Genomic DNA, 21,028 nt, shown 5'->3' on the forward strand with positions numbered 1-21,028 from the left:
TAGGTACTTGTAACAAAAATAGTTATATACGCTCCCAAAATTTGTATTGATGATCGTAAATAATGACAGATGCAAATGTGTTTTTAAGAGCTTTCACAAAAAATARTGTTTGTAACATATCGAGTTGCAGAATTAAAATTCCATCATGACTGACKTCTGAGAATTAAACTTTTTTGTCGGTGACGGAGTCAGTTTGAATTTGAAAGTAAATAAGTCAAAATAACATAAACATGACAAGAGTAAAAAATGAGGTTATTAATGTTAAGGTTGTTTTACATTATGAAAATGACAATACTGCCCGAAATTTTAATTCCGGAATTGTACCTAAAACGTTTTTGGGAATTCATCGGCTATTCAGCAGCGTTGATTTGTCCGCAAAATAGTAATTTTTATTACAAGTACCTAAGATACAGTTTTTGCAGACGAATCGTTGCTGTTTCTGGACGAGGCGAAGCCGAGTCTGGAATAGCAGATGAGTTTTAAGGTACGTGTAAGAAAGAACATTTTTTTTTTGTTAAAGCCCCCAAAACACAAATTCACACCTCTTATTAGTTAAAAAAATTTCGCCACGATAATAACCAATTTTATTTTTTAGTCCGGAGAAACGGTTTTCGGAGACTGAGTACCCACATTTTACGTACTATTTTAATTGATTGCGGAAAAGACTCATTTTAGAGATTTTAGAGTCTGAACAGCTGTTTTCGAGAGCGTATACAAAAAAAAAATGTATTTTAGGTACTTGTAACAAAATAACTAGTGTATTTTTTTATGAAAAGCAGCAGTTTATAAATATCAAAAACATTATTCCTTTCAATAACAATTTCTAATTAGCTATTGTACGAAAAAATAAGATTAAAATGTTAATGCCTACTGTATTTTTTTCCCATTTAATAACTAAAACAATAGATTGTTATGATTCTTTACACTAAATAGTACATGATTTCAATTATACATCAATTTAAATATTTAACTCTCATTTTTAAAGTATCTGTAATTTATTGAATTAATTGCACAAAAAAAGCAATCTCAATTTAGGGCACAAGCTTCTAAAGCTCTCAAAAATTTCAAAATGTTTTTCTTGTAAAAACTAATGCAAACACTATATTTTTTCTATTTACCGAACTTCCCCGTTTCCTCTTGCCCAACTTAATCTTCAACGTAGGCACCTTGGACGCCTTCTTCGAGGATTTCTTTCCTCTCCCACTCCTCTTCTTCCTATTTTTCCCATCATCATCGTCATCATCTTCATCATCCTCGTCAAACGCCTCCGATTCCGGCTTTTCCTTTCTAGGTCTTCCAGGTTTTGGATACGAATCAGATTCGGCCGAAGACCCAACATTCGCATCATTGTTTTCTGATTGCAAATTAGGATTGATATTTGAAAATTCTCGCCACTTTGCCGCAACTAACATCATCAGTTTCGACATAGGAACCTAAAAAAGAAAAGTATTGGCAAAAGGCGAAGCCATAAAAATTGTTACACACCTTTGGATTTTCTTTAGTGAGCAAAGGGCGCACATGTTGTTGAAAAAGTTTGTAAGTCGTGAGATTCTGGAAATCGGATTCTGTGTACTCAAGCTCGACGTCGGTTAGGCCGAAAGTCGAACACACTTCTTCAATTGTGGGCATTCCACTTCCGGTTGAAGTGTTCTCCGCTGGAGTTGAAGGCGTTGATGGGTGTTTAGTCGAACTCCGAGATTTACGACCCTTTTTACTAGTGGCGTAGTCCGAGTCGCCGGCCCCGTTATCTTCATCCAAGAGGAAATCGCTCTCCTGTATAAATTCATTTTGTTGGTTATGAAATCATTGTCGATGTAAAAATCTTACGTCTCCGCTGTCATTTCTTCGTTTTTTCTTTTTCTTCTTTCCTTTCTTCTCCTCGCCTCTTGCTTTTCTCTTCTTTCCTTTCTTCTTCTTTCGTGCATCTTCCGGCTCATAATCATCATCCTCGTCCTGTAATTTCTAATTTAGACAAAAAATATGATTTAATTAAATTTTTAAAATTACTCCATGTTTGATTGGAGCTTCGTCGGACTCCGGCTCGTTTTCGACGGGGTCTCCTGCGGCTTCCTCCTGTGCCTCTTCTTCCCCTAATTAGCAAAAATAAAATCATGTGGATGCCATGTGGACAGTGGTCAGCGTGATCATAACAAAATTTTGGAGGGAAAATATGAAATTTCTAACCCCAAAACCTCCGATACATTTTACGCGGAAACCTCTAATTTGCAATCTGCCAATCTCTTTGTTTGATGGCCTCCATTTTGTTAAGGGTCAGGATATGCCCGCGCGCTGTCACAAAAATAATGAAAACCTGCGTCCCCCTTTCCCCGCGCCTAATATAACTGATTACCAGGTTATAATTATTCATTTTTGCGGCTCTCCGGCCGCGATTTGCCCCCATTTGGGGTGTCAGAGGCCGAGTTAGAGGCACAAAGAGCGTAATCGAACGGTATTTAGCTTAATTTCGGGTACTTGTAAGTAAAACACATGAATATCAAGTCGGCTTAGATTTACACCTATGCACCGGACGTAAAAGAAACTTACCGGCGTAAGAGTCCTCGACTTCTTCGTCGGAAGCCATCACACAGGACACTTAACGATAATTCCACTAATTGTTCACTTTTTATTCAAGAAAATCCGCAAAAAACAAAACTTTACACGGCTTTTCTTGGATAGTTGTTCTTTCCCTCACTTCACTCTTATCCCCTTTCCTAGACAATGTTGCCAACTGCGCATGTGTCAAACGAATTCTCGAATGAAATAAACTACAATGCGCTCCATCCTTTTCACTCTCATTCATTTTTCCCCCAAATACAAATGTTTGTGATTTTTATAAATAAAATGGAGTTTTGAATGCTTTGATACAGCAAGAAAACAAAAAAAAATAACATGAACCATTTATTTCAAAACAATTAATTCAATGGAAAGTACGACTGCAAAATCCCCTCATAAATCACATGATCCTGCTCCAGAAAAATACAAAAAATTATTCTCTCAACTTCAGTGTTATTTTCCAAAAACTTCCTCACTTCTGAGGCAGCAATGTGGGCTGCAGGCTCATTCGGATACCCATAAATCCCTGTTGAAATACATGGGAAAGCAATAGTTTGCAATTTCTTCTCACACATGATTTTAAGACAATTTCTATAGCACTGTTGTAAGAGTCCCGGTTTTTCGCCCCTCGGGCCCACTGTGTGAATAACATCTGCAATAAATAAGTAATATTCGATCAAGCTTGAGATCCGACATACATTTAGCCGGCAATTTGTAAGCCCCTGTTATGACAGCGTCCCCAGTGGGGCACCCATGGAGAGTTTTGCATTCTGCAACCAAATTGGGGCCTGCAGCTCTGTGAATAGCCCCATCGACACCTCCGCCACCTAACAGGGACGTATTAGCGGCGTTTACGATAGCATCAATCTGAAACACAAATGTTATGTTGTGTAAATAAATAAATGAAATTACCTCTAATGTTGTGATATCGCCCTGAAAAATAGAAACTTTTTTGCGTAGAGAACTATTGAGAGAACTATCGATTTGGAAGTCAGTCTTTCGAGGGATTTGTGAGGCGAGGGTCGCTTTTTTGGCATATTCTTCCCATGTTGGGATGTCTGATATTTGTTTGAATTCCTTACTGGCATACAATTTTCTTTTAGCGTCCAAGGACATAGACAAGAATTTTTCTTTTTCTACTTTCCAGTCGGTCATTTTTAACTTTGTAGCACTTGCCAAAGCCCGTATTGGTGCTTTTACTGCAACAGTTATGACCGTTACAATTTTTTGACAAGAAAACATTTTGTTAGGTTACATTTCCGCTGCATGTAGACAACCAACAATACAAATTATTATGTTATTTATTATAAAAAAAAAAACGCTAAAATAAAGTAAAACTAAATAAATTAATAAATTCATTGACAATTTTATTACGTACGTAATATGTACCCTGCGTACACACCTAAAAATTACATTGTAGCAAAATAAAAATAAAAAATAAATGTTTAAGGTTTTAAAAAAATGAAAAAAATGGGTGGGTTTTCTGCGTTTTACGCTTTTATGTCGTGTTTGCTTACATAATGTGTTTATATGATAAGGTTATGTAGTGATCTAATGATTACTAGATAAATAGAGGTAAATTATGCAAGCGCTACGGTTGGTCTAATATACACACTTCGCCCTTATTTGCATTAGCAAATTTTTAGTAATTCTCTTATAGGGGAGAATCTTTATCGTCAACTAATGATAAAATCCCTGATATAGCAATAACAAAGTTGCCCGGTACGAAGCTTAGTTTAATTTATCTCCCAAGCGCGTTTCGCACGTCAATTTATCAAGCGTGAACCATCGCGAAAACTAGTGTTATTTTGATTTGTGGGTGATTAAATTAACAGTATATATAAATTAAGTTCTAAGGACTAAGATCTCCAGATGTTATTTGAAAGTGTAAACCCAATTGTTCCTATTTTAAATTGATTACTTACTATTTCACATTCTTCAATGTTTTCTAAGGATGTGATTAAAATTATATATCGATAAGATAAAATATTGAAACGTTAAGTTTCGTCAAATAAGATATGTACTTAATACAACGTTTAGAAATAGTTTATTTCTCATGAGCCATCTGTATAATGTGAATCGAAGTTGAAAGTTTTCAATTTACCTATAAATCTCTTAAATTCCTAAACATTGCTTTTAGACGAATTTATTTTATTTTTATCATGAATTCTTATTCTTAGACGAGATTTGTTTAAGTCTAGTCTTTCACGTGTCAGGAAGGTATTTGCTCTAACTTATACCTACAATGTCTTTAATTTTTCGATTTTAGCATAAAGAAAAATGTGTTGGATCAAAGTGATGTTTGTTATGATTATAGTAATTCAATTGGAAATCGTTCAAAACAAGGTAGCTATTAATTCATTTCCTTTGTTCACATTGTATAAATTAAAATGTTATAACATCCAAACTGCGTGAATCAATCACTAACTTTAAATAACGTGCCAACAAATTTAAACTTTGTGGAGCGTATTAAAAATTGCGTATTTCAAGACCTCTTTAAACAAATAATTATAGCTATGGATTATGTGATTATGCTAATATTGCTAATTAGTATATTTTCGTGAAAACTTAACGCCGGGAAACACTCAGAAAGGCAATGAGTCACAATTTGATAGACTGATAAATTAATGTGAATAATGAATGAAAATAATTATTTTAAAAATATGTCAGATATCCAGCCATATGGCTAAAGATAAATCCTGTTTAATTTGGCAAATTTATTATTTTACAGGCTAGTGCTGATAACACTTCGACGACAGGTAAGAATTTCGAGAAAATCATAATCTTTTTAAATCAATATGAATTTATCACGTTTTCAAAATATTTAGCTTTTATTCTATGAAAGTACACAAGAAATTTTCGCACTTATTAACGACGTTCAATTCACATCAAAGGTCGAGTTGACCAGTAAACCAAACAAAATTAAATAAACAAACAGTTCTTTTTAGAAATTTCAAGGAATAATTTTTTTAGAAATAATTAACATTAGCACGTCTGTTCCCACACACAAATGTGATGGAATAAAAGCGGCAGGATGTCTCAATGGAACTATTCTTAATTTAAGTTTAACATATCATCCCTCAAAGCTGACCAAATGGCTGGTTAACAGTGTAGGATCAAAGAACTGTTGCAAAGTTGAAGTTTTCGATAATGTTTTAATTGTTGACATGAGCTGTAATTATTCTTCCTGTATTTATAATGTTTCAACAGTTGAGGGAAACGGTCTAGATTTTCTGATAAAAGGTAAATATTTGTGAGGTGATTTGTTTGTTTTAATTTTTAAATCCTAGGATCAAAATTCGTAGAAATGGATGTCGGAGTATGTCCCGAAACAAGCGAACTTTGCGTCAACTACGGCAACACTTTTAACATGAGTTTGGGTAAATATTCTGCATGACGTAATTTTTACTTTTTACAGTTGTATTTTGAGATACAATGAAATCTTGTTCCAATAAAGTGTACTTTATGTTTTTAGGGTGCTGATTTGAGATTTAAATGTTTAAAAAAACCGTTTTAATTTCTATTTTCATTATTTTATTTTAATTTTTTTACAAATAAATGTTTAAAACAAAAAAAACTAACCTAATAATTTTCCATTTTTTTTTAATAAAATACACGAATGCTATAGAAAAAAAATAGATTATACACGACTAACGTATCGACGCTAAAAAAAGCTCTCAAAAATAATATATACAATTTTATTGTCAAATAACTTTTAATTTTTTTAGAAAATAATAATTTTGGCAAGTATTAATTGCTCAGTACAGTGTTACCTAAATGAAGATCACTGACGGTTAGCAAGCAGTTTTTTTATACAGGTGTATCAGAACTTGCACTCCATAGAAAAATTTGAAATACTTAAGATAAGATACCAGGAACGTGAAAAAAATGTTTAAAAAATTCTACCTGTCAAAAAATTTTGACATTTATGTTTTGACATTTGACATTTTTTATATKTGTTTAATGATGCTGATGATCTTATTGATCTTGTATATGTTTTTTTATAATTATTTAGTGAAGGGACAAAATGTAACTAATAAAGTCCACAAATAACATTAAACAGAGTTACAATTTAGGATACAGCTTCCTTGCTTCCTCTTCTAATAGCCTTTAGCAAAAAAACTTYAAAAATTATTTTTCCAACGGAAATAAATAAGAGTCAAAGTGCAAAATTTAAACTCTCATAACTTCGAAAATTTTGTACATTGATTTTTTGTAACATTTTGTCCATGATCCTAGTATCTTATCTCACTTGTAATTTTTCTATAGAGCGCGAGTTATGGCGCACTCTGTACGTCAAAAAACACTTAAAAGATTCGGTTCATTTAATTCCAGTTTGTTTTACGAGTAAAAATCGGTATTTTATTTATCTTATTCCCGAGGGAATAAAGTACTAGATTATTAGTCAATTAGTTACTTTATTCCATGCTCGATTCCATGTTGAAAGGAAATCAATTTTAATAAATAAAAAACTGTTTTTTTAATGTTAGCTACATGAGCCATTGAAATATTGATGAGATGAAAAAAGTGAATTTTCTCAAAATAGCCCAAATGAAAGTTAAAACAGATTTCAAATTCAGATTCAGCACGAAATGTCAAACCGAGTGACCAAAACAAATTTTTAAAAGATTTTGTACGATGTTCTTTTTTTGAAAGAATTAAAAAAAGCGCTATTGAAAATAAATAATWATTATTTACTGTTGTTATTTTAATTCAACATTTCATTGATTCCATAACGCTATAATAATACTTAATTAATAATAATACTTATTTATTATACAAGAGGATAAAGAAATTGTTTATCTACGAGTGAAAACGTTAAGTTTACGAGTGACGAAGTCACGAGTGGGCTTTTTTCACGAGTAGATAAACAATCTTTATCGTCGTGTATAATATTTCGTTTTTATTTGTACTCACCTACCAGAATTTCTTGAAATATAAACAGTAGATAAAAATTACTTTATTTCACTATACGATAAAAGACTATTTTATCTACTGAAATTAGTTGATAAAAGCACTCTTTAACATTGAGTACAAAATAAAAGTTTTTTAATACTTCCAATGGGTCCTGGTCTCATTCAACTCAGATTTTCGAGACTTCACTGTACAGGGTGTCCCAAGTTTTACTACTATACTGCTATATGCTACTCAATATAAGTTATAATAATTCAGGGTGTAAACTGTTTTAGGAGAAGAATGTCCATACTTCCAAAACTATTCCATAAATACCATGCTAAATGATAATAAAACAAATAAGTCTTACCTCTATTTGAATATAACTTTGGATGTTGTTGATAAAAGCATCTTCACTGTGGAAGTGATGTCAAAATATGAAGATGAAAATTGTAAGCTTACGTCGAGTAGGAATTTTTACAATGCCACTGTGAGTCTTGGGAGTCACAAAGTAACAAAACACTCATTTGAAATTTCAGGACGAAATTATTATACCGAAAGCACTAATGGATTATGATATTATACCCAACTGCGATCTTGATATTGTTATAGAGTTTCATGAGACTGATGACTGTGTCGTCACTTACAAGGTACCATCAGAAATAGAAGGATATTGTGACGAGGGGCATAAACCAATTTCGAAAATTTTAAGTGTTGAACCACACGATGATAACAAGTTCAAAATTCATTGGGATCCAGGTACTAAAGCGGCGAATAATAAACCTTATCACCTAACAAAAGTCAACTTTTTTTAGTAAGTAAAGTAAGATTTTTGAAGTTGGTTTAACAAGAATTTTCAGTTCATCAGCGGAAATCTTTTCTATGCTTGTTGAATTTGTCGGAAAACCTAATATAAACTCGGATACAGCTATAGTGATTATGAAAGTGTTCGAAAATGAAAATTACACTTTACATGGAACATTTATAAATAATTATACTTGTTTGGGCGAAGATAAATTTTACTTTACAGGTAATGTGATTTTTTGATACCTGTACTGAGATTTTAAAGTGTTTTTCTATTTACTTTGTGTTTCCAACACTAAAATGGTGGGATATTTATAGTAGATGACGAAAATTTTAATTGTTAACTGCAATGTTACCACCACACATAATAAAAATTTCTGAAGCAATTTTCCCTTATTTCTAAAGTACGAAAGTAAAAGATAAATTCACATCATAAAGCCCTTAGAGCCTTTATTTTATAATTTATTTTAGCTCCTCCTCGTCAAAGTTTTCATCTTATGTTCTTCGTCGTTTTGACCCTTGTTTTAGTCGTGATGGCCTACTTGCATAAACATATTTTAAAATATGTGAAAAAGTTACTAGGATTGATAATTCCTAGATACAGATACACATTTCACCAAGATGATGTTGCTTTACAGCCGTTACAGTAAGTAAAATACTAGAAAAAATTGTCTTCTATTAGTTTCTTTACAGAAACAGTAATTTTGTTCCCATGAGCATCAACACTCAATACACTCCAATCGAATTTTTGGTAAGTGTTTTTATAAATCGACGAGGATATTCGTAAAGTGTTCCAGAGAGGAGATTTCGATGAATTTGAAATTCCCCGAAATAAGATAATTATTAAAGAAATCATCGGAATGGGAGCTTTTGGTAGAGTGTATTCAGCTAAAGCTCTGGAAATTGGAGGATGTGAAGGTTACCAAATGGTGGCGGTAAAAACTTTAGGAGAAGGAGGTTAATAAAAACTCTATTTATTTTTTCACTAACTTCGATTTTTTTAGAACAAATAACAAGAGAAGCAGCTGATGATTTTAAGGCAGAAATAGAAATTTTCAAAAAAATTGGTAAACACCCGAATATTGTTTCTCTTCTCGGTTGCTGTACTTTGGAAACACCCTGTATGATGGTAATGGAATTGGTACCATGCGGTGACCTCAAAAAATATCTCCTGGAGTTGCGAGAACAATGGTTTGCGGAAAAAAATAAACAAGTATTTTTCCCAGAGTAAGTTAAATAAAATAAAAATCTTCAATTCTAACTGTGATAGGTAGCAGTGACAACAGTGATGGAGCGTATATTGAACCACCAAGTCCTACCAGTGTTACTTCTGTAACCACAAGCAGGTTACCATCAACTTCCGAAAGTAAGTTTTTTAGAAATCACATGTTCTCGTATTAAATCATGCAATCTTAAAATTTGATCTAGATACAATCAATTAATTGCAAGCTTAATCAACAAAAAATAATAGTACCAACTGTACTTCATAAAAGTGTATGTACATACCTACTCGCAAAAAATGAATGCTCRGCCTATTTTATTACTTACCTATTTAAGTTAAAAATACTACATACGGGATGCGTCAAAACTCGCGCCCTAGAGAAATATGTAAGATATCAAAGTGCAAAATTTAAACTCTCAAAACTTTTTATGGATAAAAATTTTTTGAACATTTTTTCCGTGTTCCTGGTATCTTATTTGAAATCTTTCTCTGGGGCACGAGTTCTGACACACCTGTATATACCTACTTACTTTCTTCTTTAATATAGATTTGTCTTAATTAAGTAATAATATTAGAAAATCGATAAGCAGAAACTATTTTTTTTTATTCTTTATTAGTTATTTATTCATGTTCGCTCAAATGTTTTGAGTTTTGATGATAAAGTTTAATTAATCTAAGTACTTATCTAAGTACCTATCTCGGTAAGAAGTGTAAAAGTWGATAAAGGTTAGTTTTGAAATAATAGGCAAAATTTTACAAGGTCATGATTCATGTCATACAAAACAAAAAAGTCTTAATAAACTTTTTCGAAACTGGCAACGTAAATTGAGAATAAAAATTTCTGTTAACTCGCTGTTCACATCGTTGTATTTTTCTCAATAACAGTACGAGTTACCAAAAAGTTTAATAAATAAAAGCTTACTCAATGGGCAAATAATGAATAATAAAATACATACAACGTAAAAGAAGTTTAAAAATGCTTGTGAAAAACACACCACACTTTGAAACACTCACTCTAAAATTTTAATTGAGTCACTGTATAAATAAAATTGTAAAATTATTCAGGTTAAAAAAATCCAAAATTGTTATAAATACGGCAATTAGTGTACCTAGTTATTTTCCATTTTCCATTTCTTGTCATTTAATTTGGATAGAAATATGCTGCAACTAATTAATTATTTTCATCCTTAAAAAAAATTAAACGTTTAAAAAAATGTTTGTAGACCTTTTGAATGTACCTTTTGAATAGAAAGAAGTATACAGTGAGCGGCAAAATTATGGAATAATCTTATTTATTAAAACTGAAAATATTTTGTTTTGGCGAAAATGCTCGAACAGGTCGAAAAAATACAAAATTTTCTACCTGATTTAAAATTGTATGTTTTTTTTGTTGATATTATTTCACTTTTTTTCGAAAACTTTATGTAATATTTACAGGGTCACCCTAACCACAGGGCTAAATGGGCTACAGTCCCGGGGCGCTGAAAATTTATTACACAAAAATTAAGACAACTAGAACATTTTTTTTGTTACTGCAAAAAAAAAAGTACAAACTTTAAGGTTATAAAATTTTTTTGTGTGTTGCATTTGTAAAGGTAAAAAAATTAAGAAGTTTGTTAAAAGTTCCATACTTTAAAAATTTTGAATGGAACACCCTATTTATTGATTTTGTATCTAAAAGTTTGAAAGCAATTAAAAGTGTATCTTTATATACTTTATAAACTTATTTCAAAAACTGAGCAAAATCGATTAATAATTAAAAAGTTAGCTTTTAAAGACATGTTGTAGTAAAAAATTGATCCAAGAATGTCAAGCAGAATAATGTTTTTTCTTTTTACATCATAAGTTTGTATTGTAACGTATTTTTGACACAAGCTGTATAGTTSAAAATAATGTCAGGCGGTGTACTACATTAGTAAGTATTTATCAATTGCCTATATAATTTTTTTTTAATTTTAATATTTGAAGGTAAATAATGGACTTTGCCAACTCACTAGTATATTGACTCTTTAATTTTTGTAAAAGCTTACCCTCTCCTCGCTTTCCTTTCCCTGTATTTTCTTATGAGGGGCGCATTATTTTTAGTAGCGCGAAATATCTTAAGACGGCCCTGAATATTTAATATTTTGGTGTTGTCATTTCGATAATTAAAAAGATGTCTGTGACGTCATTACTCAAAAACCAAAAGGTGTAAAAGTTGAACATTGTGTATCTACTCCTATACTTTTTAAAAAGAAAATTGACCGATTCAAGCATTATTGCCAAAATAAAATATTTTCAGTTTTAATAAGATTATTCAATAATTTTGCCGCTCACTGTATGTATATGATTAGTAAGTGATGTGAACATTAACATATAAAAAAATCAATATAATTTGTTAGATTTAAACTTGACCATAAACAGTACTTTTTCGTCGCATTAATACTCTTTCTTTTTTTAGCTGTCTTTACTACTTTGGAAGACCCCTTGACCCCGCTCCTCGCAAACTACAAGCATGCCCTTGAGAAGGTCCTGGACCACAAGGAGCTCCAAAACTTCGCTCTCCAAATCGCCAGAGGTATGGCTCATCTTGAGAAAATCCCCATAACTCATCGCGACCTCGCCGCTCGCAACATCCTAATCAACGAATTTAAAACTTTAAAAATCTCCGATTTCGGAATGTCCCGAAGTGGTGTTTACATCAACCAAAGGACGAAAAAGCTTCCCTTGCGCTGGATGGCTCTTGAAGCCATCATCAACCAGAAATACGATAGTAAAAGTGACGTTTGGTCTTTCGGTGTAGTATTGTGGGAAATCGGGACTCTAGGAGCTTTCCCTTACGAAAACGTACAGGATTCGATGATTCAGCATTTCTTGCAAATGGGAAGAAGGTTGGAAAGGCCGGAGATTTGCACCGATGAACTCTATTCGTTGATGAAGCAGTGTTGGGCCACGGATCCGAACCAGAGACCCACGTTTCAAGAATTGGTCAGTGCGCTGGATGTGAAAGCGAAAAAAGTTTATGTGAACTTTAAACAACTTAATCCGTATTATGTTTTTCCACCGAGTGATGCACTTGTGGTTAAAGAAGTGCCGATTACTATTAAAAAAAAGACACTTGCAGAGAAAGAAGTAGAAGAAGAAGAAGAAGAAGAGATGGAGGAAAAAGAAGAGACAAACCGGCCATAATTGTGATTTGTTTATGTGTGATACAACAAAACAAAATACATCTAATTAGTTTCATAATTAGTTGCCATTTTTTAACTCGAGCTTTAACGTGAAAAAAAGATAAATTAATGATAAAATAAGTAATTTATTATTAGTAATAAAAAAAAAATGAGGAATTTAATAAAAAATACTTTCTCAGTAATTAATATTCATTTCAACAATTATAATTATTTTATTTTCAAACAAAAACAAAATTTACTGTACAAGGTGAATACAGGTTGTCCCAGCAAYTTGAAAAGTCCATAATGACCTTTAAATGGTAAAATTAAAAAAATTGTATAGGACATTGATAGATACTCAACTAGTGCATCACCTAAAATTATTTTCAACCATACAGCATGTCCCAAAAATAAAAACTTGTGTTTTAAAAAAAAAACAATGTTTTTACGCTAAACTCTTATTAGTCGATTTTGCTTATTTTTTTTAACGAAAACGTGCGTTTTTTCGAAATTTATTACACCAAAACTAAGACAGCTACAACAAATTTTTTCTTGCTTCTACGAAGAAGAAAGTACAGAACTTAAAGCTGTAGCAATTTTTTAGTGTTTTGCAGTTGTAAAGATTAATAAATTAAGAAGTTTGTTGAAAGTTAAATAACTTAAATAATTTAAATTGAACACCCTATTTTTATTTTTGCATCTAATAGATTGATAAATTGTCTATCAAAAAAAGTAAACTTTTAATGTCTAGAATTGATAAATGAAAAGATATTTAACATTCAATGTTAATTGTAGCAACAATGCCTCTCAATATCTGAGCATTGTTGATGATGCTATGGCAACCATAGTAATTACACCACGGATCACTTATCCGTTGATTTATCCAGAGATTGTAATAGTCGTTATAAATACTGAAATTCGAATTATTTCATTGAAAAATAAAGAATAATGGATTCAGTTTAACACCAATGTGATTATTAAGTAATATTTCTTTCATCTCTTGTGCAACTGTGCACTTTTTGGCTTCTGAAACAATAGTATAGTATTTTTTTTTAATGTTTAACGTTAAATATCTTTTTAGTTATTGATTATAAACACCTAAAAGTAAATAATTTTAGAAAGACAATTTAATAATATTTTAAATGCAAAAACAATAAATAATGTTCCATTCAAATTTTTTAAGTTAATGAACTTTTAACAAACCTTAATTTTTTATCTTTGCTAATGTAACACACTAAAAAATGTTACAACCTTATAGCTTGTATCTTCTTCTTTGCGGTAGTAAAAAGAAATATTTCTAAATGACTTAGTTTTTGTGTAATAAATTATTAAAAAATGCATGTTTTCGTCAAAAAACCGTCTTATTTTTAAAACTAAACAAAATCGACCAATCAAAGTTTAGCTTAAAAACATTGTCACAAAAATCTACATACAAAAACTAAGAAACATATGGTATTRCATTCAAGTTTGTATTGTAACTTATTTCTGAGACACGCTGTAGAGTTGAAAATAATTTTTGGCGATGGACTAGATCTATCAATGTCCTATATATATATATTTTATTTTACCATTTAAAGGTCACTAATGGATTTTTTTAACTCGCTGGGACACCTGGTATGTACCGGGTGTGGCATAGGTTACGTGTATTGATAAATCGCGACTTCTGATTAATTAAAACTATATACGTAATTAATTATTGATAGGGTATATTTTGAGACTTTTTCTAATTTTTTTTGTTAATAAATGACGGTTTTGTGTGTTTTATGAATATTTTCTGTTAATTTTCCTATAAGGTTTTTATACTAAATGAATCTGTACCTGCTAGCGCATCAAGCTTTGATATCACAATTTCAAATTTTGACTTGCTTTTTTTATTTAAACACAAACCAGACCCGTGATTTACGACAAAATGGTATAATTTGCCAAAAAAAGAATCATTTACTGGTAGCCGACCACTTTGAAGGGTCTTTTTGTTGTAAACCTTGAAATCTTACCCTAAATTTACGATGGCACAAGTAGTCGTAGGAAATTTATTACTTGAACTAAGTGTAATTAAATCATTGCTTTGATCTGCTGCCTACGCGTTATTATGCCACAAATTACTATTTTTTAAAGTAAATAAGTCAAAATGAGATAAACATGACAAGAGTAAATAATGAGGTTATTAAAGTAAAGGTTGTTTTAGAGTTTACATTATGAAAATGATTGTAGTGCCCGAAATTTTAATTTCGCAACTGTACCTAGATAGTTGTATTCCTTACATCATAACCTTCAAGAAAAAAAATGGTTTTATAGTGGGTTGCCATTTAAAAAATATTTTTTTTTGTAGAACTCAAAAAAAAAATTCGAAAATTTTTATTTTTATAAAACATCAATTTTTATAGTTTAAGCAAGAAACGTTTGGTTCCATACTTTTTAATCACTTCTTGATATGTACCGCGTGTTATGTAAGAAAATCTCTTMGGTGGCGATTCCCACGTGTACGATTATTAATTAAATAGTTATTATTTTATTATAATTTGTTTTAAAGAAAGAGCTCTCCAAAAACATTCTAATCAAAAATTTGTCAATTTTTTTTCCTTCTCATTGATCACTTTCAAAAAGTTGTAACTTGCATATGTAAACATTAAGAAAAGAAAATACGTTTTAGCGTTAACAGTCTTGTAATATCTATTAAGACAACAAGAGTTTTAGACAGTTTAAAAATTGAGGTTGAGTGAGAATTTAATAGACTGAGATTTTTGAACTATAAAACTTGTCTTCAAAATTTTTTCCAACACAAATATTGGATCAGGAAATTTTTAGTGTTGGAAAAAAACATTTAAAACAATTTTATGCGAAATTGTTATTTTTTGGACTCACTGCTGTCACTTTGGTAATATACAAGTAAAAGTTTGTATAATACCACAAAGTTTTATAATAAATGTAGTACACAAATTTAAAACAGCTTTAATAATAATTACCACAATGCGTATGATTTTTCAACACAAACACACAAAATACGGGATTTCCAAATAGGTGAAATTTTCATCAAAAACCTTTTAAGATACGCAAGATTTTTATCAAAAAAGATTGAAATGGAACGAAACGACCTGAGATAAGACAATTGGAACCTCATTTCTTGCATAAACTATTTTTTTTTAATACATAAAAAGGTTTTGGTCATAATTTAATAAAAACTGAGCTCTAATGTYAACAAAGAGTGAACTAAATAACACACACTATTTACAAAGTGATCACCCTCAGGGAGAATTGAAACTAACAAAAAGGTTTCTACTTTGTCTTTTGGATGTCCTGGAAGACTTCTGAGACTTCTAAGAAATTCAAAAGACAAAGCMGAACCTTTAAAAAAGTCGGGGACTTACAAAAARAGTTGTAAAGATTGTGACCAAAAATATATTGGGCAAACTAGTAGATCAATTAACACTACATTAAAAAAATACATGGCACATTTAAAATTCTACAGAATAGAATAATCAAGCATTGCCCATATATTTTTAAAAAAGACCATAGGGTTGAAAGAATTCAAATAYTTAGGGTGATAAACAATTGTAAATTTCTTGACGCTTTCGAAAGTGTTAAAATAAGGATGGGTTTATGAATTCTGACATACGTTCCTCATCCCTCTATTGGTTAGTTAATGGCGGAAAAAAGAGAAAGCCAGAAAAAATTGTATTTACAGCAAAACCTTGTAACCTTCTTAGTTTTATTTTTAAATAAACGTTCGGTGTTTAGGTAAATAGTGCGTTATTTAATTCGTTACAGCAAGAAGTCCACAAGAAAAAAAATAGACTGAACTAAGTCAATTTGAGTATAATGTTACGATTTTCTAAATAACATTGAGCAAATAAGAAAGATTGTCCGTTCCCCCGATCAATTAGAATGCAACAGTTTACTGTAGCAGTTGTAAGTTATTTTCATAAAACATGGATACACTGAGAAAACAAATCACTTATTCTGAGCAAATACCTATCAGAATTGTAGGCAGAWTAAAAAGGAGTAAAGGGAATAAAAATAAAACACAGAAAATCTATTAATTTAATGTTTACTGCACAAAATATATTCATCGAACATGTTCGAACAACACTCGATTTACAGGTCAACTGTGATTTAAGGCATCCACGCTCGAAGCAGTCATGACTTGAAATAAAAACAACAAATAGTCTTCTGTACATTAAATAACGCTTAAGTCAATAATATAAAACATCAGGTGTATGGAATCAAATCCCGTACTCGAATCGTGTAAATTTCTTATATTTTTAACTAAAGGTAACTAAATTTTGTATCTTAACTTGATGTTAGTTGCGATTCGGGTATGGGAGACTTGTCCATTGGAATCATGACTGTTTCGAGCAAACTACCGTTTTTAAATTTTCGGGGTTGCTCCAACCTAACTGACAAAAATGGGCAATTCGTCAGAACGGTTGCTATTAAAACGTATAATACTGCCACTCAGTATGCTCAGTATAAAAGTAACACATATTTTTATTAATAGTAATCATCTCGATATACAGTACTTAATTAATGATATATAAAAAAAAGTAAATTAGTAAAATTTGTACATATTGCACTTTTCAATAAGTCTAAATATTATATAGTTCACTCGTAGTAGGAATGGACTCTTTTGTGTGCAAGCAGGCACAAGAAAGAATTGCGTTTTTCCGGAAGTCCTGCTCGGACAAAAGATGCGAAAACACAATAAGATGCAAACTTATAATTGGTATGAAACCTGATTTAAAACCAGTTATTTACAATTATCATACATACTTAAAGATTCCTAATGAAATCGTTACTATGAACCGAGAGATTGACGGAGTCGTCCAATTTAATCTGCTGGCTAGAATCACACCGGTCCGAATTTCCATGCTACTTTGTCATGTAATAACACTGATAACTCAAGTAAAAAAATCCCGGGCTGGGGCCTCCGTCGTCCCCTTCAGGCATCACGAATTGTATTTCGAGGCCAGACTTCGCCCCCGCCCGAGACCCTATCGTAACATGTACACAATAATAATCCATGCAGTCGCTATACATTTAATACGAAAAAATCTATCGTAGTTGAAGTGAATGGCAGTCGAACAAATTTGGCAGTGACTCAACGTTTACATATTAGAAAAATCATTTGTGCCTGATTTGAATTGATCCGAAACAAACGGACTGCATGGACGCAGACATCGAGTGAGACACTAGGTATGTGATTATCATGATGATGGATGAGTGAGAGAGAGACAGAGCCACTGTTGGCAGTGAGAAACTAAAGGAGCCAACCGTTACAAATATTACAACAAGAAGTTCCTGAAACTTTGTACCATTAAAATTTTTACACTTTTGTACGCTTCTCCACTACTATCTAGAATTTTCTCGAAGGCCTTTACATTTAATTACCATCTAAAATTACGCCCGCCCAACGAAGACGTAACTTTAATCGCAGCACCGATCAGCCACGAACAAGGGACTGGAACCACCAAACCAACCTCAGTCCGGCAGCCACCAAATCAACGCACCACAAAAAATAATAACCCAATCCTGAATTCAAAGTATTTTCTTAATATTATATTGGAAAATGAATCTTAAATACAGTTTATAGCCACGCAAAGATATATTACAAATTTTAGGGCCTGTTTACAGTTGGAGACAAAATACTTTGGTCGTCACTTTTCTGACATTTTAATGTAATTCAAGCTTTAACGTTAAAATAAATGACAATTTCAAATTGATGACAGCTATTATATTTTTCTATCAAAAATATGTACAACTTGTCAACTATGATTGACAGTAGCTAAAAATAAAGTTAACAGACCTAAAGCATGCTTTACAATTTAATGTCACTCAAGTGACATTTGACGACCAAAGTATTTTGTCTCCAACTGTACAGAACATTAATTGATATTAAATTTTAATTCGCAACTAATTTGACGTTTAGTAATTATACTACATAACATAGATCATTCAAAATTTTTTCATAAAAATCTTATTCCTTAATAAAATTTTGATTCTAAAAACAACGAAAACAAACTTAAAAGCTCCACGTTGTATATTATCAATATTACATTAGATCAGTGTTGTTGCAACGTGTGAAAACAATGTCATGAGATAATTCTCATATTGAAATTTTTTATCTGAAAAAATAAATAAGAAACGGGCAAAATGGTTAGCAATTTCCTGCGGTTTAATTGCAATTTTGAAATCGGTTAAAAAAATCAAAACTGACAAGACCTTTATGTCAGGATTTAATTAAACGATTTGCTTGTTCCCACAACAAATAACAGCTTGCTGAAATACAAAAGAAACGTGACAGGTTCGTGATTATGCGATAATGTTTGAGTATTTGTATGCTATGTATTAGCATAATTCCAAATTGATAAAAATAGAGAAATATTTTTTTTTTTCAATACTCTGTTACGACTCGTGATATTCCATGACGTTTCATAGCCACTGGGCTTGTGTTTATTATATAAATGAAACAATCTGTTTAACATCCAAAATCAATAAAATAAAGTTAAACAAATTTTTTTAAATGATGATGTGTTGTATATTAATAGATGCCGGTTCAGGGTCGTTCATAGCACCTTGCACTTTAGAATACAATGCTAAAATGATAAGATTAGGTTTTGAGATCCTTGTGAAAATATGGAAGGATAAATCAGCGTCTTATTGGTGGATTCCAGTCAGGATGGTTGACTCCCGGTGTTAACTAAACCGTGTGCTTGGTGGCAAGGCAATAGATGGCGCGCGCGAAATGAAATAATAATAATTCAGTGTCCAACAAAAATACTTCTGTCTCTGTATGTTTATGAAAATATGTTTCTATCTACAATTGATGAAAAATATGTCGTTATAATTACGAGCGCATCTAGCAGCAGAATACGAATGCAGAAACTATACAGTACAGTATAAAAATGAGTAGGCTACAACTACACATCGAAGAGTTAAACATCAATAGTTTGTAAAGGCAGGATAGTCTGTTGTATAGTGTGGTTATACGTATGTATGACAGGATGCCCGGGTAAAATGGCACGAGTCCTCGTTCACTGTTAGATCCGAATCACTTCACGTTTTCACTATTTTGGATTATAGCGGACGGCTGCTTCTTTGTTAAAAATTATTATTGTTTGAAGTAATTCTGCCTCCTTTGCCGTAGATTTGGTGCTTTTGACGTCTAAACGATTCGTTTGTTAATTTGAAATAAAATTAAATTGCACTTTTTCAATAATTTCAGATCATTTCCAGTCGGCCTAACTCTACTGGCATTGTAATTGTCATAATTTGCACCTGCCCTCAGTCGTATGATCCGTATTTCAAGTGAAGGCACCTCTGTTAAGTCAGTCCGGTCCAGTCTTACCAATTAAGTAAGCAAATTGCCAAGATAAAGTGTTTTACAAAAGTCGCAGAGTTTATACAGGCATTTATAAAATCTACTTAATAGTTTGATTCATCGAGTAATATTCTCTATGTAATTATCTAAATAAATCTATGCTCAGTAATAACATTTTCTCTAGATGCCGTCCAACATTCGTTTAATAATTAATTAATAAAAAAAATTTACATTATTTCACAGCCAACTTTCGGTGGTGAGCCGATCCACTGCCATTATTAAGTCGTATTCGAAATCCGCTTTCCAAACAGCAGCAAACATCCACCTGTCGGTACGTCACCTCTACTATGTTTTCAAGTCGACGTCCCAGATTTCCGCCAGGAACGGCGGCAGTTTTTTATTTTTCAGTTTTAACGAGAAGCACATCTCGGAATTTTGGTTGCCTAATGTCCGCAATTCGGTTAGTACTGACAGGAGTTTCGCGAATATCGTGCCCGGTTTAGGCTTTCTCCGGTTGTCGACGTACGCCCGCAGCGCCTCCAAGTAGATCTCCTGGATCTTCTCCACCTTCCAGCCTTCAATCAGCGCTGGACGCTCTGAAACAGATAAACACAAAAATTGTTGACATGTTCTTCGACACATAAAATAAATCAATGATCCAAGGCCTAAATAAAACATCATGCTACTGGGAACTTCTAAATATTTAGAATCGACGGCCAAACAATCACACAGTCTCGAGGTAACGCATAAAAATTCGCATTATTCAATGCTACGGCTTGGATTTCGCAAAGATTGGCAAAACAAATCAGGACAGAATAGACAATTGAGGACAACCGTGGGCGACTTCTTTTATAATACCACCTATTTTTTTCACATTTAACCCTGTTTGGTCGTAATTTTCTAGAACCACGTTTTTTAAGTCAAATAAATGAAACTTCAGCCTTCTTTAAACTCATAGGAAAAATTAATACCTAAATCTAGCTTTAAAAGTCGTAATTTTTATTATTACTCAAACCACTCATAGTCGAGTCAATTATTAAGTTTTAGAACGCATTTGTAACTTCAGGATTTTATTTGGGTTAGTTAAAAGAGAAA

At 31.9% G+C, this 21,028-nt stretch overlaps 4 protein-coding genes across 12 annotated transcripts in view; 1 reads left to right on the top strand and 3 right to left on the bottom strand.

The window, feature by feature from the left end:
- The window catches only part of LOC123014211 (chromodomain-helicase-DNA-binding protein Mi-2 homolog), a 10,301-nt gene extending 7,583 nt beyond the window's left edge, over positions 1 to 2,718 (bottom strand). The window contains exons 1-5 of one of the 2 annotated variants that reach the window (XM_044413201.1): positions 2,545 to 2,718; positions 2,008 to 2,090; positions 1,828 to 1,953; positions 1,486 to 1,773; positions 1,119 to 1,433 (exon numbers count right to left, since the gene is read on the bottom strand). In XM_044413201.1, coding sequence (XP_044269136.1) covers positions 1,119 to 1,433; positions 1,486 to 1,773; positions 1,828 to 1,953; positions 2,008 to 2,090; positions 2,545 to 2,581 — 849 coding nt within the window. In that variant the 5' untranslated portion in view covers positions 2,582 to 2,718. Of the gene's footprint in view, positions 1 to 1,118; positions 1,434 to 1,485; positions 1,774 to 1,827; positions 1,963 to 2,007; positions 2,091 to 2,544 lie in introns of both variants that reach the window. The other variant, XM_044413193.1, reaches the window with a different exon arrangement.
- Positions 2,719 to 2,885: 167 nt separating this feature from the next.
- Positions 2,886 to 3,819, bottom strand: LOC123014255 (macro domain-containing protein CT2219-like). Its single transcript, XM_044413280.1, has 3 exons — positions 3,466 to 3,819; positions 3,252 to 3,420; positions 2,886 to 3,205 (listed from the first exon to the last, which is right to left on the bottom strand). The coding sequence occupies exons 1-3, from the start codon at positions 3,793 to 3,795 to the stop codon at positions 2,913 to 2,915; spliced, it is 792 nt and encodes a 263-aa protein (XP_044269215.1). The 5' UTR covers positions 3,796 to 3,819; the 3' UTR covers positions 2,886 to 2,912.
- Positions 3,820 to 4,279: 460 nt separating this feature from the next.
- Positions 4,280 to 13,018, top strand: LOC123015632 (mast/stem cell growth factor receptor kita-like). Of its 4 annotated transcripts, none has more exons than XM_044415480.1 (14): positions 4,280 to 4,773; positions 4,823 to 4,899; positions 5,285 to 5,312; positions 5,527 to 5,796; positions 5,844 to 5,933; positions 7,743 to 7,936; positions 7,986 to 8,260; positions 8,307 to 8,476; positions 8,722 to 8,896; positions 8,944 to 9,001; positions 9,048 to 9,207; positions 9,255 to 9,477; positions 9,525 to 9,616; positions 11,913 to 13,018. In XM_044415480.1, exons 2-14 carry the CDS (start codon positions 4,834 to 4,836, stop codon positions 12,638 to 12,640), a joined length of 2,529 nt encoding a protein of 842 aa, XP_044271415.1. In that variant the 5' UTR covers positions 4,280 to 4,773; positions 4,823 to 4,833; the 3' UTR covers positions 12,641 to 13,018. The 4 variants fall into 4 exon arrangements, with proteins under 4 accessions (XP_044271415.1, XP_044271416.1, XP_044271417.1 ...); XM_044415481.1 differs by having other exon boundaries at positions 9,528 to 9,616; XM_044415482.1 differs by lacking the exon at positions 4,280 to 4,773 and having other exon boundaries at positions 4,837 to 4,899; positions 5,382 to 5,796.
- Positions 13,019 to 18,395: 5,377 nt separating this feature from the next.
- The window catches only part of LOC123015633 (ecdysone receptor), a 66,777-nt gene continuing 64,144 nt past the window's right edge, over positions 18,396 to 21,028 (bottom strand). For all 5 annotated transcript variants that reach the window (XM_044415486.1, XM_044415484.1, XM_044415485.1 and 2 more), the window contains one exon: positions 18,396 to 20,529. In XM_044415486.1, coding sequence (XP_044271421.1) covers positions 20,279 to 20,529 — 251 coding nt within the window. In that variant the 3' untranslated portion in view covers positions 18,396 to 20,278. The remainder of the gene's footprint in view (positions 20,530 to 21,028) is intronic.

Source organism: Tribolium madens, unplaced genomic scaffold (genome assembly GCF_015345945.1).
Source record: "Tribolium madens isolate multiple individuals breed KSU strain unplaced genomic scaffold, Tmad_KSU_1.1 Scaffold_19;HRSCAF=116;Tcas5.2_LG9, whole genome shotgun sequence".
Classification (NCBI taxonomy): Eukaryota; Metazoa; Arthropoda; class Insecta; order Coleoptera; family Tenebrionidae; genus Tribolium; species Tribolium madens.

What these genes read in the sequence shown, in the direction of transcription:
- LOC123014255 (XM_044413280.1), bottom strand. Translation starts at nt 3,795, where the DNA reads ATGTTTTCTTGTCAAAAAATTGTAACGGTCATAACTGTTGCAGTAAAA. An exon ending in GCGATATCACAACATTAGAG is followed by an intron (nt 3,421 to 3,465) that starts GTAATTTCATTT and finishes TTTGTGTTTCAG; the next exon opens with ATTGATGCTATCGTAAACGC. An exon ending in TTACAAATTGCCGGCTAAAT is followed by an intron (nt 3,206 to 3,251) that starts GTATGTCGGATC and finishes TATTTATTGCAG; the next exon opens with ATGTTATTCACACAGTGGGC.
- LOC123015632 (XM_044415480.1), top strand. Translation starts at nt 4,834, where the DNA reads ATGTGTTGGATCAAAGTGATGTTTGTTATGATTATAGTAATTCAATTG. An exon ending in AGATAAATTTTACTTTACAG is followed by an intron (nt 8,477 to 8,721) that starts GTAATGTGATTT and finishes AATTTATTTTAG; the next exon opens with CTCCTCCTCGTCAAAGTTTT. An exon ending in GTTACCATCAACTTCCGAAA is followed by an intron (nt 9,617 to 11,912) that starts GTAAGTTTTTTA and finishes TTCTTTTTTTAG; the next exon opens with CTGTCTTTACTACTTTGGAA.